The sequence below is a fragment of the Sapajus apella genome, unplaced genomic scaffold (assembly GCF_009761245.1).
Source record: "Sapajus apella isolate SASKATOON/1434 unplaced genomic scaffold, GSC_monkey_1.0 scaffold18, whole genome shotgun sequence".
Lineage (NCBI taxonomy): Eukaryota > Metazoa > Chordata > Mammalia > Primates > Cebidae > Sapajus > Sapajus apella.
The window spans coordinates 27,925,580-27,943,586 of record NW_022436958.1 but is presented as its reverse complement, the minus strand read 5'-3'; the positions used below and the strand labels follow the sequence as shown (position 1 = coordinate 27,943,586).

General features: G+C 34.5%; 1 protein-coding gene across 3 annotated transcripts in view; it reads left to right on the top strand.

Moving 5' to 3' along the window:
* Window positions 1-17,790, top strand: part of GRB14 (growth factor receptor bound protein 14) — a 125,165-nt gene extending 107,375 nt beyond the window's left edge. For 2 of the 3 annotated variants that reach the window (XM_032286577.1, XM_032286579.1), the window contains 8 exons: window positions 1,831-1,941; window positions 2,133-2,228; window positions 8,295-8,375; window positions 13,144-13,260; window positions 13,351-13,423; window positions 13,518-13,605; window positions 16,085-16,178; window positions 17,421-17,790. In XM_032286577.1, the coding sequence (XP_032142468.1) occupies window positions 1,831-1,941; window positions 2,133-2,228; window positions 8,295-8,375; window positions 13,144-13,260; window positions 13,351-13,423; window positions 13,518-13,605; window positions 16,085-16,178; window positions 17,421-17,567 (807 nt within the window). In that variant the 3' untranslated portion in view covers window positions 17,568-17,790. The remainder of the gene's footprint in view (window positions 1-1,830; window positions 1,942-2,132; window positions 2,229-8,294; window positions 8,376-13,143; window positions 13,261-13,350; window positions 13,424-13,517; window positions 13,606-16,084; window positions 16,179-17,420) is intronic. The other variant, XM_032286578.1, reaches the window with a different exon arrangement.
* Window positions 17,791-18,007: the final 217 nt, after the last annotated feature.

The window sequence follows — 18,007 nt, the reverse complement described above, 5'->3', positions numbered from 1 at the left end:
CCCCTCTGAAACCTCTAAAACCTTAGGAAGGTGCTTTTTTTGGTATAGATATGACATTCAGTGTTCCTGCTGGGGGGATGGTAGGTAGAGCCTGTACAGGCGTCTTGGTCTGTCCCTCCTAATGTCTTATATGGCAATTCTACCTATTAAATAAACCATTTTCTATCCTTTTCTACGAGGAGGACTTGATTGGTTTTAGTTCTAAAGTTAGTTAACCACTTCTGCAAACCTTAAAGATATGTGCTCATGAATATATTTACAGAGAAATCTCTAAGTACCCTTCTCTCCACCTCCCCATGCCCATACACACAGGGAGATGTACAAATGTACACATACTTACATTTTGCTAACCGCGCCAATACAGCTTCATAGCCTTATAGTGCCATTAGCCTTAGCAAGTCTGCAGTAACGGAACAAAAATCAATCAAGAGAAAAACTCATCATGCTTCTTCTTCCAGTGTTCCTCAAGCTACCTTTTACTCTCATTTGAATAACTGAACTATACTGAGTTCTACAGCATTAGTGGACAGGGATGGTTTTATTTTATCTTCAGACATTTTTACCAGCAAATTCGTTTCTATCAAGGAATAAGATTTTAAAAAGCATGGTAATATGTGTACCTTCCTCCTACCTCGTTCCAAGAGCCCTACGCTGGGTCTTTTTAAAACAATTTTCTGTCTTATTCTCGCTAGAAACTACAGTCATTCATTAGATTAAAATGCTTAAGAACAGTGATATACAGAGAGACTCTTGCTCTACCAGTTATCAGCGGTGGAATAACACCAGTAAGTGACAATGAAAGGCTTTTGGTTTTCGGATTTGAATAGGGTTGCCTGTTTTGCTCAATATTCTTCTGTGGGGTGTTTTTAATATTTTTATTGTTTTTTTAACACTCCTTCTCAAATTTTAGTGCTTATGAATCACCTGGGATCTTGTTAAAATGTAGATATTGATTCAGTAGGTCTGGGATGAGCCCTGAAAGTTTGCATTTCTAACAAGCTCCCAGGTGATACTGATGCTGCTGGTCTGAGACCACACTACTGGCAGCAAGGTTTTAGAGAACAAATGCGTTTTGGTCAGTTTTGATTATACATTCAACCTCAGAATTAAGCACTTCTCCAAGTTATTAACCTATCACAAAATAATACGACCTACTGATTTCCCATGACCAGTTTTAAATCTCATGGATCTCCCAGAGAAGAAATAGCTGTTCATGATTTCACTTTGCCTTGAAAATCAGAAACATTCTACTGCCAGCTAATTTCCCTGAACTCCTCTATCTGTACAGACTTCCTTTCTTTTCATAAAGTTAGAGATTCCTGCAGTTGCCGCTTCCTGTGGTGTGTTGTGCTGTACACAAATGCGAGGGATATTGTGTGTGAATGAAGCAGGAATCATTGTCTTGTTCTTTTTCTTCTTCTCTAACTGCTACGGAAGCTCGAACCAACCTTCTCCCTTTTGTTGAGCTACCATTATTTGAAATCTAGATAAGCAATACATTTCCTAAAGCCAATCTTTGTTAACATATTTTTCTCTCTCAGATTCCTTGAAATGCTGGTTAAAGAGAAACGGAAGTTTAAAACAGAAATTTATTTTTATTATTGGAAGTTACATTATAAACAAAAGTGTCACTTCCCAAATTAAATAAAATTGTATGCAGCTCCTGGTTAAAGATATAGTAACTTATATTTGTTTTTCTTCTTTTATTTTTGTGGCATCATACTGAAATTCTGTTAGGCATAAGTTTTTGCCCAAGGAATAAATTATATAATTAAAACACACAAAAAAGATAATGCAAAAATATGTATCCATTTCAATACTTTTTTTAAGGAACCGCGGCATTTGCAGTTTTTCACCGAATTTGGCAATAGTGATATTTATGTGTCACCGGCAGGCAAAAAAAAACATGGAGCACCAACTAACTATGGATTCTGCTTTAAGGTACAGGCTTAATATTTTGATAGATGAATAAAGCAAGCCTCAGCCTTTTAGGTAAGCTTGAGTTTCTTTTAATTTCTTTTAAAAAGAGACAGCTTTCTCTTATATATAAGAGAATTTTAGTGGCTTTTATTTCAACAGGTGTTACCTTCAAGATATGCATTAACGATAAACAATGTGCTGTGGCCTTCTAGCCTAACAAAGCGGGAGGGCCCCGAGACCTGAAAATGCTCTGTGCAGAAGAAGAGCAGAGTAGGACGTGCTGGGTGACCGCGATTAGATTGCTTAAGGTAATCTCGCCGGAGGCACGAATTTCTATTAAATGCTGTGAGTACTATAAAAAGTTAGAAAATATCAGTATTTCAAAACATGAAGTCTCACTGCGTGGCTGTATGAGAAAAAAGAAAACCACCAAATATGTATGTTTTTAACATTCTAAATGATAAACATTTTCAGAGTGGAATAACCTAATATATTTCTTTTTTGTATGTGGAGTAGGTATTCCATTTCTAGAAATGTTCTGATTTTTATTTTGTGAAGGTATTACATAGCCAGTATAACTGAATGAAATATCTCCTATACATGACTTAGTCTGCATTCTTAAAACATTGCCTGTGATCCAAGGTAAAGTGTATTTTAAGATGTGCCCACCCTTGAGATGTTTAATGTAACTGTTTTGTGTTCTATTTGTGTTATATAAATTGCTTTCTAGTTTAATAAGCATGACTCAAATTATTATACAATTTTACTTGAATATATTTTTTAAACAACTACTCTTGTGCTAAGTAGAAGTTACAACTTCCGTAAGCATAATTTGTTGCTGCTGAACAATTTTATAATAAGTAACAATATTGTAAAAGTAGATCCACATAGGATATAAAAGCAGAACTGATTTCTTCCAGAATGTATAGAACACACATTTGTTTTTGAAAACTGTTTGCCAGTAAATGGAGCAAAACTTAAAATTCATATTTATAACAATTATCAATGATTTCTTTTCAAAGATACTGGTTTGGTAGATACAATTAGGGAAGAAATTCAAAAATGTTTGTTGTTGTTGAAAAGATACAATCCAAATGTGCCTATCCACATTAGTTAGTATCACTGCTGCTGAAGCCGACAAAATACAAAATTTATTGTTACTATTAAAATTTTGATTTAAAATAGAAGCATTAACATATTCTAAGATACTCTTTATAATTTATGCCTAGGCACTAATGTAATTTGCTAATATGTTGATTATGCATATTATATGTTTATTTTGTATATATATATATTCCTTTTCTTACCACAGGAAGATTTAGATTATTAACAATGTGTGACCAAAACTAGCTTTTCAATATAGTTAGAAATGAAAATCAGAACAGTTGGAGCATTGTGAAGTCTTTAGGTTCCTCCATTTCATTTACCCTGAAGAAGGGGATACAGTAAATTTTTCAATAGATTTGCAGTTTGCGTATTTTCTAGTTGTGCTTTTATTCTTCTGCCTTTGCCATTTTTACCTCTTCTGCTCTCTGTTATCATTTTCCTAGCATCCTACTTAAGAGAGATCAGAGTAAAGAAGGACAGAATAGTCATAATCAGAATTATTGTCATAGCGGGTTTAGAAGAAAGTTTTATTTTGTATTCTTGTAATTTCTTAACTGAGGTAAAATTCACAAAATATATAATTAATCAAACTATTGTTAATGTAAATAATTCAGTGGCATTTAGTGCATTCGGTTCCAAAGCATTTTAATCACCTTAAAAGCAAACTCCACACCCATTAAGCACTTACTCCCAGGCCCTAGCAATCACCAATTTGCCTCTGTCTGTGTGGATTTACCTGTTATAGCTATTTCATATAAATAGAATCATATAGTATGTGACCTTTTGCTTCTGCCTTTTGCTTAGCATAATGCTTTGTGGTTCACCAACATTGAAGCGTTATTAGCTCTTTATTCCTTTTATGGCTGTGTACTATTATTCCATTGTGTATCTATCTATACCTATCTGTATGTTGGATAAACAATTTTTCCATTTTTTCATTGATGGACATTTAGGTTGTTTCTACCTTTGGCTATTATGAATAGTGTGATATGAATATGTGTATAGGTATTTGTTCGAGTACAGGTTTTCAATTTTGGGGGAATACATGTAGTAATGAAATTGCTTGTTATATGGTAATTCTATGTTTAATTTTTTGAGACATTGCCAAAATGTTTTCCACAGTGGCTGAACCATTTTCCATTTCCACAAGTAATGTATGAGAGTTCCAATTTCTTCATATACTTGTCAACACTTGTTATTACTTTTTTTTTGTTCTTGTTCTTAATAATGGTCATTCTAGCAGTTATAAAGTGATATTGGAAGAAGTTTTAAAAAAATGATTTAAATGACGCTTTTTGTTTAACTGTGAAATTTACATTCTTTTGCTGTTTGGCAGATAGCCACCATGTTTACTTCTTTATGAGAGGCTTGTTTGTTTCTCAAATATTCTGCTGTTAAAATCGCCTGAAAAGCTTTCCCTATTTGCATGTGGTTCCCACCCCATCCTTAGGGATTCTGATTTAGAGTCCCACATGTCTGTCTGAATAAGAACTACTAACTTTGTATAGCCCTCCAATTTTACAGATAAAAAGGCTGGTACTCTTTGGAAGGCTCTACTCCATCAAAAGTTTTGGTAGAGAAAATAAATATCTTGTGGTTTTTGGTTTTCTCTGTTTTCCAAGACTGGATCAGGTTAGGCTGTAAAGGGGATGTTCTTCAAACTTGTTAACCCATCTTCATCCCTTCTACCTCGGGCTTAAAGTTTGACACCCAACCCAGAAGCAGATGGTAAGCCCACTTCCTTTAATCAGCATTTCACTTAATCTAAGAAGCCATTGGTTTTTACCAGGATACATTCTTATTTTTATTAGAGCTAGAAAGAAAAAAAATGATGTCAATAAAATAACATGATGCTTTCATATCACTTATAGTTTTTGTTTTATTTATTCAAATAATTAGTTTTATTTAAACCTATTTTTTATAATGTAATCACTTTTGTTTGCACGAACACATCTATACATGCAGCCATAAATATATTTTACACATACACATATATGCATTAAGTATATACACACATATATATAAAATAAAATATATAAGTAGAATACATTAATTGAAGTATCTTTAAAACTTCTTCATATTCTAACCCTGGCTTTTCTGAATCATTTTCATCTCAGAGTCACAGACACTTATATTTTCCACAGGATGTGGCATGGAGCTGGGATTCTAGCCACTGATACTGCTTCTGGAAGATTTGATGCTGGTGATTTCTTAATCCCACCAAAGGTTTTAGGCAATGACAAATCATTAGGTCCATAGTGAATATAAGATGTTACAGAGAATAGGATGCAATTGAGTTTATAGATATAAAATTTTGAAATGCACATCTAAAAATGGGTGAAATACACTAACAACTTTCTTTAATCCTTTCATTTCCATGATGCTTAGTTTCTGAAAGAATGTCCCCTTCTCACTACTTTTTTCTCATCTTACTGTTCTTAAGGCATCTTTCAAGTCACAGATTTCCAGTTCAAAGATTCTTAATTGTGTTGGTTTCCTATGACTGCTGTAACAAATTATCACCAGGGTTGTGACTTAAAACAACATTTAAATTTATTGTTCTTTAGTTCAGAAGCCTGAAATGAATCCTACTGGATTAAATCAAGGTGTTAGCAGAGCTGCATTTCTTACTGATGGCTCTAGAGGAGAATCCAGTTACCTTATTTTTTTGGCAGCCTTTAAAATCCATCCAGACGTCTTGCCTGGGGGCCCTTTCAACATCTTCAAAGCCAACACTGTCACACCAAGTATTTCTCACACTGCCATCTCCTTGGTTCTGCCTCTCTGTCTCTCCTCCCACTTGTGATTACACTGGGCCCACATGGATAATTCAGGATCATCACCCCACCTCACAATCAGCTGATTGACAACCTTAATACCCTTTTGCCATGTAGCTTAACATAGGCTCTGAAGATTAGGATGTGGACATCTTTGGGGGACCATTATTCTATCTACCATATCCATGTTCCTTGTTCATTTCAATAATGGCAAAGCTTTTTCCAGTTGAGGCTGAAGAGGGTAGGAGGCATCTGTGAGGCCCTTTATCTGGAGCCCATGAGAACCCAAAGAGGAAAGAGATATGATATGATCTATTTTACATTATAAAATATTGAGATCACAGGAAGCCAGGACTTGCTCCAGGTCTCACAACGCAGACACATTTGTGGCATTTAATGGTGGACTGAGTTGGCTTTGCTGGCAATTTCTTGTCAGCAGGGCTTCTGCTGTTGGATCTCCTGGCTGGTGCAGCTGGGCTCAGCTGATGGTAGAAGTGTCTCAAACACCTACTTCGTTTTCTTTTGTTGTCTATTTTGTTATTTCCAGAGTTTATCATTGTACTTAGTGGGGACGAACAGGGAGATATTTTCTTGACAAACTTGGAGTGCCCTCTTTTTTCATCACATGCCACTTGTTAGATACAGCCTTCCACCAATAATTTGGCCACTTGTTTCATTTTTATGTCCTTTTATATATATGTAAACTCTTCTTATGGATCAGATGGAGATTCTCTTTTTCTCTTTGGAGAAATTCTAATTACATATAGAATTGTAGAGTATCTGAGAATTAGAAAATGGTAGATTTTCTCATGTGTAATGTCCTAGTTGCATGCTGCCTCTTTTCCTTCCCTTCAATTAGATCTCTGCTAGGTCCTCTCTAACATATTTTGGTCCCTTATCTGCCCCTCCATAGGATGGGGAAATGTTAAGGTGACCCCCGCCCCACCCCTTGTCCAGAGTTAAATGCCTACTAAAGACCTCCAGCAGCACAGAGGCAACTACCTCACACTGCAGGTACCAGGTACAATACATCTTTGAAGATAACAGATTTATTAGTAGGCTTTTCAATGTAGATAAATAAAAGGTGGCCAAGCAGCGTGTTTCTTGTAAAAGTGTTGGTTTGAGGTTATTATATATTCTCCAAAATGAATTTGACTAGGAATTAAGCTCCTCGGCCTTCTTTTTAAAGCTATTGTAGGGTGAGAGTTGATTTGAAATAAATTTCATTAGGTCCCATTAATGTCAATCAAACCTTAAATTAAGAAATAATTTTTAGAAGTTGGGAAATAATTGGATAAAGAAGTCAACACAGAGAATTTTAAATGAGTGTGGGTTTGTATTCATGTTAAAAGCAAAATCTTGAAAACAGTGACTCCTCTAGATCCCCTCTGATTTTTCTTTTTTTTTTTTTTACCTAATTACCAAACATATCCATTTTGCTAGAATTGCTTTTAAGGAAATAGTCTTTAGTAGAAAAACAGCTCTGTTGGAATGTTTAAATGGAATGTATCCTTCAGGTAAGATTTGATTCCATGGTGTCTATTTCATCTCTTTTATATAGAACCTGACATTTAAGTTCATTATGGCTATATGAAATGGACAGAATTGCAGAATATAGGGGAAAGGGGGCTGGCTTATTCCATTGTTTTCTTTTCTTTTCTTTTTAACAAGTGGCTTAAACCTAAAGGGGTTAGCTTCCAAATTCCGATATAGAAACCTCCAGGACAAGTTTGGTCTTGGCAGTTGGCATTCTTACTGTTTTTTTATACTAATAATCCAGTTATAATCCAGACCTGTTTTCCAATTCTGTCCTGCCAGTCTAATCCGTATGATGCTGCCTCCTTAAAGTGAAGACCGTGAAATTCTTATCTTCTACCACTTATATTTTACCTTGAAACCTTTTATTTGAAATCAGCTTGATTTCCCACTATTTTGGTTTCCCTGAATTTGAAGTAAAAAATTAACCAATGGCATAAGAGTTTTTATATGAGGATGCTATATTGTCAATAATTTTCAACATAGGGCCATCCTTATGGATTTACCAAAGAGGGAAAGTAAATCATTAGTCATTCATCTGAAAGTTATAATAAATTTTGCACAGTGTTTCTTAGGATGTGTGTGACGTTTTTGGAATCTTTGTACCAGAAAGCACATCACCCTTTCCAAGTGAGCTTTTTTATCATGAGGCAGTGGATCACTCCAGAGAGCTGTGGTATAATTTGGTGCTAAGAATACTGAGTAGAAATGTCAGCTCCAGACCTTTGTACTGGTGAGCTGGACCTTAAGTTGTAGGTCCAAGTGAAAGATTTCAGTTTTCTTTTTAAATGTATTATTGTGGGGCACTAAAAGTTTATCTTTCAAATTTTTGTTTGCCTCACTTGTTTGCTTTAATTCTTTTTACGTTTATATTGTATAATTGATGAAAGTGTTGATTTTCATAAAATATAAGAGTAGTAAAAGTGGTGGGAATGTGTTTTATTTATTCTGCAGTATGGCATCCAGCTGTACCAGAACTATATGCATCCATATCAAGGTAGAAGTGGCTGCAGTTCGCAGAGTGTATCACCTATGGTAAGCACCAAATTTTTGAGCCTGTATTTTACTTTGCATTAACATTACATTAATTTAAATAACACTACGTAACAGTATCTTAGAATAATATGTATTATTTTCTGTTGGTTAAGGAAAGTAACTCTTTGGCACCATTCTAGTATAATGTTACACTGAATGTTTTATTCTTGGATTTCTTTGCTTTCAACCTATGTGATAAAATCATCTCAGTGTCACGTATTTAATAAAATACATAATAGTGTGTGTTAAAGTTTTAAATATTTGAAAGAATTATGTGTCTTTCTGTGGCATTACAACATTTGAAGACTAGATCTTAAAAATATAATTTATGGGACATATTCCTTGGCATTGTAGATTATGTTTTGTTAATTACTGCGTTTCATTGTCGTTTCATTTTTTTATTTTAATACTGATTCTAGGATTGTCACATTCTAGTATAAAGACGGCAATGATTTGGTATTTTAAAAACTACAGTATACACATGTGAGCTCTTTTGCATTCTGGCTTTCTAACAGTAATTTTTTACGTTCCAGGTCCTTTAAAAGCAGACTACTTTCCAGGAAACCCAAAAACTGCAAGCCAAAATATAGGTCGTGTGTTACATTAACTCTGGCACTGCTTTTCAGACTTATACTAAATGTAACTTGGATATTTATTTGCAGACACACACAGACACATCTTTTTCCTTCTTTAGGATCTAATTTTAATTTCGTGTGCATTAACATAAGAAATGTATTTGTGAACTTCAGGTTTATGTTCTGCTATTTTTGCTGCACTCCTTAAGATTGAGTATATTAGGAATTCAGATGTATGCACATGTGTTACAAATCAGTTAATGTGCATTTTTTTAAAATCTACATTTTCACTTAGGTTAAAAATGTGCTCTTCATGGATGTGACCAGGGAAGGTGCATTTACCCCTCACGTAATGTAGTAGATGAAATGCTCAGTTCTAGGAATGAAGCATGAAATAATGTTGATTATGAAGTCTGATAGACTAGATAGAAAAATAAATCCTATTTTGTAGTTACATCACTTTAAGTTATGGAAGAATAACTTTTCATCTTTGTATCATATTATTCTTAAGCCCCAAAATAAGAAACTAAGGAACACAGTGAAGTTTTATAAAAACAATCATGTTAAGGTGAATATTTTTACAGTTTGTCAGCTTACCCTTATCTTTCAATCCGTATGTCTATAAAAAGAATAATTACTTTTATTATATTAATCCTTTCTTATATTCCTCCAAATTTATTTTAGCGTCCAAAGTTATTAGGATGAATATGTTAATAGCAGCCAAGTGTTTGGAGGCAATTATTGTTTAGTGTCCTCTTAGTCAAAGGAAAAACGGTTATAAACAAAGTTCTTCCTAGTCTCGTCACTGTCAGCATATGTGTATGGTATTACTCCTGCCTTTTTCCATTGAAAGTGATGCTGCCATTGATCAAAATGTGGATGACAGTTTAGTTAGTGTGGCTTTCCTTGTTCAGAGTCATGTAAAGGAAGAGATACTCCCTGAGTGAGTTTGGTTGGGAATAGGGGGTGTAGGATGCAGATACCTGTGTGGTAAGGACCTATCTTGCTTGGCAGTTCTCATAATCAGACACAGTAGCATATGAGAATTACATCTCCAATATTCTGAATTTCCGTGAAGGAAACTTAGAAGTTTTGGGAAGTAGTTGTGTTGTCTTTGGTGTCTGTACAAAATCTCACTTTTCCAGATCATTTGGGAAGAATCAGGGACCTAAAAGATGCCAGTACCCCTCGCCAGCCTTTGTTGCTTTTCATCCAGGGACTATTTTCAGCAATTAACACATAAGTTTTTAGTATACATTTTAGTATAAAACTTTAGTATATTTTTAAAGGGAAAATACTTTTTTTTTCTTTTCCTAACTTTTTCAGGCATAGATTTTGAGAAGGGAAATGAGAAAAAAACATCCTCAAACCACAATGAACATCTTAGCTATATATAGCATGTGACAGCCACCCCATTAGCCTTTTAATTGAGAATCAATCAGCAACAGACATTTCAGCAAGCCAAATACATTTGGTCCTTTTTAGGGCCAACAAAGGATGATTTAAAGGAGTATTTATTAACATTGCCCTGGCTGGAGTGAGAGGACAGAGGGTTGGGGAAGGGGAGTCTACTCAAGCTCTTTTTGTTCTTCACTTTTGACCGGAGAATAGACACTCTAAACTGCAGTTTCTTCACTGTATCTCCCACACTATGGAACACAAAAGAACCCTACACCAGACATATCTGTTACTGCTTTTATCATACGATGCCTCTATGACTTTGGTCAAGTCACTGGTATCCTGCAGTGTAAAATGAGGGAGATGGTTGTATAATCCCTAGAGACCATTACATTTCTGATGTTCTGTAGCTCTGTATAAAGCAAATGAGAGAATAATATCTGAAGAAATTCTGTGCTGTCTTGCTAATGGTGACAGTGTAAGTTTACCTGGATCCTTCAAATGGGATGATACTGGCTGTCACCTAGCCAAACAGCCTGAAAAACCATTTTATGCGCAACCTCACTAAGAATGAGTAGATGTGAACTCAAAGTGTGGGCTGGATAATCCAGGATATACCCAGGCCTATTTTTTTCATAAAAAAGAAAGTAATGCCATTAAAATCATGGACCCATTTTTTAGGGTTTTCTCTGTTCCTCTCCTAAGAAGAAAGAGCTAGAAAAGGGGACAAGTGTTGGAGAAATATAACCAATTCTGATTGTTATCAACATTGCTTTTCTATGTGAAAGCAATTGAGCTGAAAATGACCTTTTGAGTATGTCAGACTCTGCTTTACCTCCATTTCTTTGTCCACCAATGGTAGACTATTAATTTTTCATCTACCCCCTGCCATTTAGTAGAAAACATTTGCTATAGTCCTGTGTTTTCCCATAGCCTAGTTAATGTGGCACATGAAAACGTTCCTTATGTGTAGTGTCATCTTCTATGCATGTCAAGTAAATAGGGAACACAGGATCTTGTTTTACTTCCTGGCCTGTTATATTAGAGGGAGAAATATAGGACAACTGATTATGTTTTTGTTTTTTTTCTTAAGTAATAGCATTTTTATGTTGCCAGGGAGTTGAGATTACAGAACTTACCTTGGCATGTAAAGGGAGAGAGAGTGCAAGAATAAAGCTATTATCATTGAGGCTACTTACTCTGTGGTCTGGGCAGGTGGATGCTTTCCATTAAGGTCAGCAAAGCACAAGTATATCCAACTGGCCTACAGCCCTGCACAGAAGATCATGGGGTGAGAAGGGCAAACAAAGGTGTGACAGAAAATACAGATTACAGAGACAGCATCTGTGGAAAGAGCAGCTGTCAGTTATAAAGGCTCCTCTAATGAATGCAATATTGCATGCCAGATCTCTAGAAATATAGATGAACCATAATAAGATTGTAGGGCACCACAGCATAGTTTGAAGAGAAAAATTGCAAATGCTAATAAAGTGGGATATGTGACGCAATGATAAAGGACCCCAACTTTCTTTTGTGGATGACGTTCTGTTAGAAGCCCACATTTGACTATAGTCTGTGCAACCAAGCCAGGTATAGCTGAGTCCGCATAGAGAGAGATAAAATGCTTTGAAGCCAGGGGGACCCAGATGCAGTCTGACTAGCAGTTTACTATTGGAACTCCACTTTGAGTTTTGCTCTTCTATTAATTAGTAGAAAACAACTGTTATTTTCCATGGGTGTTTTTATTTTGTTTATTTTGGAGAATTTTAATTCCTTCTTCATGTTGTATGAACTGAGTGGGACTCTTGACTAGAGATTTTGGTAATGGTCTTTCTTAGGAATCATAACTTGTTGTGGGATGGCATACTTGTTAAGAGATGGTTGTAAAGTAGAGTCCCAAGAAAATAGAAAAGAAAAATAATATCCAAGTTTTGAATATTTTACTTTCAACTTAAAGAATATAAATAACAAATAGTAATTAGCAAAAACAATGACTTTATTACTTGTTTAAATTAAGTCTGTTTAAAGTTGCCTTCTATCAGTTCTTATTCAGCCTGATTTTTGCAGCCTTTATGTGGCCATGTGTATTCTCACAAGATGAAAATGTGTTCATATATTAAATCAGGGAAATTTTAACATTATGGGGTTCTCTGCATTATTCTTTCACTAAATTTTATTTTCTATGTGAGATGAAGGTCGATGTAATAAACTTTTAAAATATATATTCTAGATAGGTCCGTTATAAAACTCATTAAAAATGAGTAGTATTTATAAAGAGATGTATGTCGATCTTAGTTATGGCTTTTGTGTATCTTGAATCTTAAAAAATAGTTGCTTCATAAGTAGATGGGTTTGACAGTTAATTGATGACTGATAGATCTCAAAGCTTAATGGAGAGATGAATTCAGAAACAATGTATCTTTTTAACCATAGGAAAGGCTATTCCTTTCTAAATGGAAGTTTTCCCATTATACTAGAGAATATGAAAAGATAAGTTTGTTTTAGAAGAAAGACATACTTTAAAAGGTTTTAATCTGTTTATTCAACTCTTCAGTTACCTTAACAAATTACTATTTATCTTATTTAGCAAAAATATTTTATAGCACCATTGTATCTTGAATATGTATTTTCACTTTAAATTTTCTGCTAGCCACTGTGGGTACCACCTTCTAGAATGGAAGGGTACTGCCAGAAAAACACTGAAAGATAACTTTCAAAGAATATTTTCATGGCTCAAATATTTGTGTGTGTGTGTGTGTGTGTGTGGTTGTTTTGTTTGTTTGTTTGTTTTCCAGAGAAGTATATCAGAGAATTCCCTGGTAGCAATGGACTTCTCAGGCCAGAAAAGCAGAGTTATAGAAAATCCCACTGAAGCCCTTTCAGTTGCAGTTGAAGAAGGACTCGCTTGGAGGGTAGAAATAGCTTCACATTCTTCAAAATATTTATGACTTCAGTTTGTTCCACCTAAAAACTTGAGATTTGTTTTCTCCTTCCTTGCTCAGAAAAAAGGATGTTTACGTCTGGGCTCTCACGGTAGCCCCACTGCCTCTTCACAGAGCTCTGCCACAAACATGGGTATGTCTGTTCGTAGTCACTGCCACTGAGTAGACAGATAGACATGGAAAGGACATGCAATGAAATTGCTATCATCTCCATCTTATTTCTTTAGCTATTCACCGGTCCCAGCCATGGTTTCACCACAAAATTTCTAGAGATGAGGCTCAGCGATTGATTATTCAGCAAGGACTTGTGGATGGGTAAGTTTGGTATTTTTAATTTTGAGTACTTGTGATGTGGATTTCTCCTATAAGTAGTAATTATTTATTTCATACTCACAAAGGGTTCTTGATTTGGGCTTATCATAAAACAGAAGTGACTTTGTCCTATATGTGAGGTTGTCATTGTATTCTAACAGTATCTATATAATACCTGGTACATAGTATGTGCCTGGTATTTGTATATAAATGAACAAATAACAGAACAGAAGATCTTGTTCTTAACCAGTGATCACTAATATGACTCATGATTGCTGATTATAGCATCTCAGATATCAATTGATGGGGGAAAAATGAACTTGTTTTTAAGTGTCAATATTTTTATTTGAACATATAATTATTATTAATTCAAAGTATGGTTTATATTATGACATTATGTCACGTTGTATTTTTTAAGGTATGATGCAATGTGTATTAAGTAAAAACCTGTTTCGTATATGTTTTGAACACTTATTATTTTTTCTATTTACATCCCTATTGTCTTTTCTCCAAATTTTAACATTTTAAAGTAATATAAACCTATGAAAAGAGGACTTTTCAACTGCTTCTCATGTTGTCTTTTAGTGGGGTACCATGGTAACGAAAGAGAAATATAAAATATGAAAGATTTATAGTGTGAAGAATTTTATTTTTCTCAAATTACTCAGTGTTTCAGATACATTCTATAATACTGGCTAAATTCCCTTCTCAAGTTCAGTACAAATGAAGGAGGTTGTATTGTGGTTTAGATGAGAAGTGAAATCACTATCAATTTAAACAAGTGGTGATGGGATCTTTTATCTTCAAAAGTTGGCTTACGCTGATGACAAGACTTCAAGGTGATTTAATACTGACATTTGGATAAAAATGCATCTTCACATGGAAGATTATTAATAGTGAGTCAGCATTTCCCCAGATTGTAAATAAGATATTTTAATATGCTTCTTTGCATGAAGTACAGCCTTTTTGGATACAAATTTGAACAATCAGTAGAATTACAATTTGATGAAAGCAAGAAAATAAATGAATCTCAAAGAATCATTAAAATGTTTTAAAGAATTATAGTTTTCTTTATTTCTGACTGAGTTTTTATAAAGTGAATGAAATGATTGTATAAAAAATGAAATATCTTATTTTTAGTATTTTTGGTATTCTTTTGGAAAGATGTGATGGTGCCAGGCGATCCACTAGGTGGCAGTGCTGATCTACTTAGGAATGGGGAGAGCCTTGCAGCTTGATTTACCAGTGAAACGCCCTTTTGTCCCATTTCCCTGTGATGTAATGTCGGAATCTCACACAGCGAAAATGAAATGGATAACCTCGTCAGACATCTGTGATGCTTTAAATTTGGCTGCCTCTTTGCCCAGGCACAGTGAGATTCATATTGGATTCACCAGTGGGGATCATTTACACAGTGTGTTTGCCAACAATTAATACAAAACTGGTTTTGCACTGCACTGCCAGTAAATAAGAATCCACTTCTGGCAGCATTTTTCTCTTAGGCTATTAGAGGCCATGTCTTGTTTTTCTAGCCTGACATTATAGAGGCTTTTCTGCTGCATTCTTCAAGATTAAAGTATGTGGTGTTTGGATGTTTCTTTTACTTAAAGCATTTGCTTACACATTTAATAAATGATTTCAAGATTTTTTTAAAAGAATATATTCATTTATTTCTTGCTATTGTTTATGTAGCAATTGAAATGAGAATTAAAAGAAAGGGCATCCAGTATAGAAGGGGAGGTTATAATAAAATCAAATTTCAGGCCAGGTGTAGTAGCTCATGCCTATAATACCAGCACTCTGGGAGGCTGAGGCAGGCAGATCACTTGAGGTCTGGAGTTTGAAACCAGCCTGGCCAACATAGTAAAACCCATCTCTACTAAAAATGCAAAAACTAGCTGGATATGGTGGCACATGCCTGTAGTCCCAACTACCTGGTAGGCTGAGGTGGGAGAATTGCTTGAACCCAAGAGGTGAGGTTGCAGTGAGCTGAGATGGCACCACTGCACTCCAGCCTGGGCAACAGACCAAAACCCTGTCTCAAAGAGAAAACAAATTATTCTAAATTCTTATCTTCTTTCAGGGCCTAACATGACCCAGATGGTAAAATAATAATATGCAAATGCCTTAATCATTGGACAAAATAGTTACATGTGAATACCCAATTTCCCAATGCAAAGAGAACATAGCACTAATTGTTGAAGCCGACATAACAGTGCATTGTTTACTGTGATCAAACAATCTGTCAAATGGGTTGTGAATTTAACCTATTAAAATTACATCAGCACTGATGACAGCTTTATAGTACAGATTATGTTGTACCATATTGATTGCCAAGTTGGATAATCCCACCCATTGAATACATAGTAAAGGAGTTCCTGGCTACATTTATGCATACACTTCTTGAGTTTGTTAATACTCTAATTCTATGAAATCCAAGAGTAAATATAGAAACATATTGAAATTCCTTCTTTCTCTTTAGAGTTTTCTTGGTACGGGATAGTCAGAGTAACCCGAAAACTTTTGTACTGTCAATGAGTCATGGACAAAAAATAAAGCACTTTCAAATTATACCAGTAAGTAATTCGTGATTTCACATTCGTATATTAGAAATGATCTTAATGCATAAGCTTTTGGAAACTTTGGTTTTCTTTTGCTCCTTTTATTAAATATAATTTGGGAGCTTGTGCTTTGACTAGAGTTAACTTTGGCAGAAATGATTTTATGAGCCTGAATTAATATAAGAAATACAGGAATTGTAAAAATTAAATTTTCCTTTTTCTATGAAATATGATTTAGCAATATTGTATAGACCCCATGCCACCTATTGTTAAAAGGCCACTAAAGCTTCTTTCTCCTGAATTCTACTAACGGCTCTTTAGGAAACATTATTTTAAAGCCCTTTCTCCTCTCTTCTCTCAAAGAAATTTTTTTCTTTTCTTTTGTTTTGTTTTTAATGACTATGGCTAGAAACAGAGATGCTATGGAACTGGTGAAGATTTAAAGCATTCTGAACACGTTTTTTAAAGTCCTGTGACTTGGCTTCTCTGTGGCACAACTTGCTTTGGGATTCCTGTTGCCTCTGTTGCAGTGTGTCTGTGTGGGTGTGCATATGTGTATGTATGTGATATGTATGGTATATTGGAACTGAATGGTGTGGAATGAAGATTCAGTGTTTTTGGAAAGGTATTATGTCATATTGCTTAATTACTAGTATGTCCTTTTGAATTGCCTCTTTTTGGAATAATCCAAAGGCTATTTAAAGTATCCTCCTTACTTCTCTGATTTTGTGATCAGTGTCCCCAGCAAGTATGAATTGTTTCGTGCCGGAAGACTTCACTGATTAAAAAAACAGACAACTGACAAAATGACATTCGATTAGCATAATATGTGATTGATTCAGAATAAATCTACTGGTAAAGTTACGTATATATTCATTTTTGTGGCTAAATGACAACATTTAGAAAAAGAAATTAATTTCTCTAAGTAGGAGCATGAAAATATTCTACTTACTTTTACTCTGAACATTGTAGATTTCTTACATTGATTCAAAATAGTAATACTGTCTTAACTAACAGAATGTTGGGAGAATTAGAACTAGATGAAGTAGAGTAGCAAAGCTTATCTAGAGATCAGATGATATTTCTTTTAAATACAAGTGATGTTACAAAAAACAGATACGTCATAACATTCTTTTCACTGTCTTTCAGTTTTATAAACTTGGCAATTTTGACATATGGAGATCGTTTGCAATGGAATATGATTTTCCTTCTGGGTAATTTAACCTCTTTACTAATGTGTTGCTTTTCCTTCTGCAGGTAGAAGATGATGGTGAAATGTTCCACACACTAGATGATGGCCACACAAGATTTACAGACCTAATCCAGCTGGTAGAGTTCTATCAACTCAATAAGGGTGTTCTTCCTTGCAAGTTGAAACATTATTGTGCTAGGATTGCTCTTTAGTCAAACCAGAAGTGACTTATTAAGGTATTGAAGGAAAAGGACTCAAGAAAAATAATAAAAGACCATAAATAAGGGTCAATATGTTACTATGTGAAAAGAATGTATTTTACCAGCAAGTTACAAAAAATAATTTGTGCATTGCAAATAAGCAAAGACTTGGATTGACTTTACATTCATCATTTAAAATTCATTAGTTAAAATTAAACCTTAGAAAAAAAAATGACTTGGTGTGTTCCTTTGTGATTTTTTAATTACTATAATATTTTCTTCAAATATGCATATTTAAATCATCTGTCTGCTGTTATTTACTATATAGCAACATTAGAATTCTCAAACACGAAATATGAAATAAATTGGAGGTCAGAAAGAATGATTTGTGCTCTAAATTTCAACTATACTATTTTTTAATGTTAAGAAATGTGATAATAGCTTATCTACTA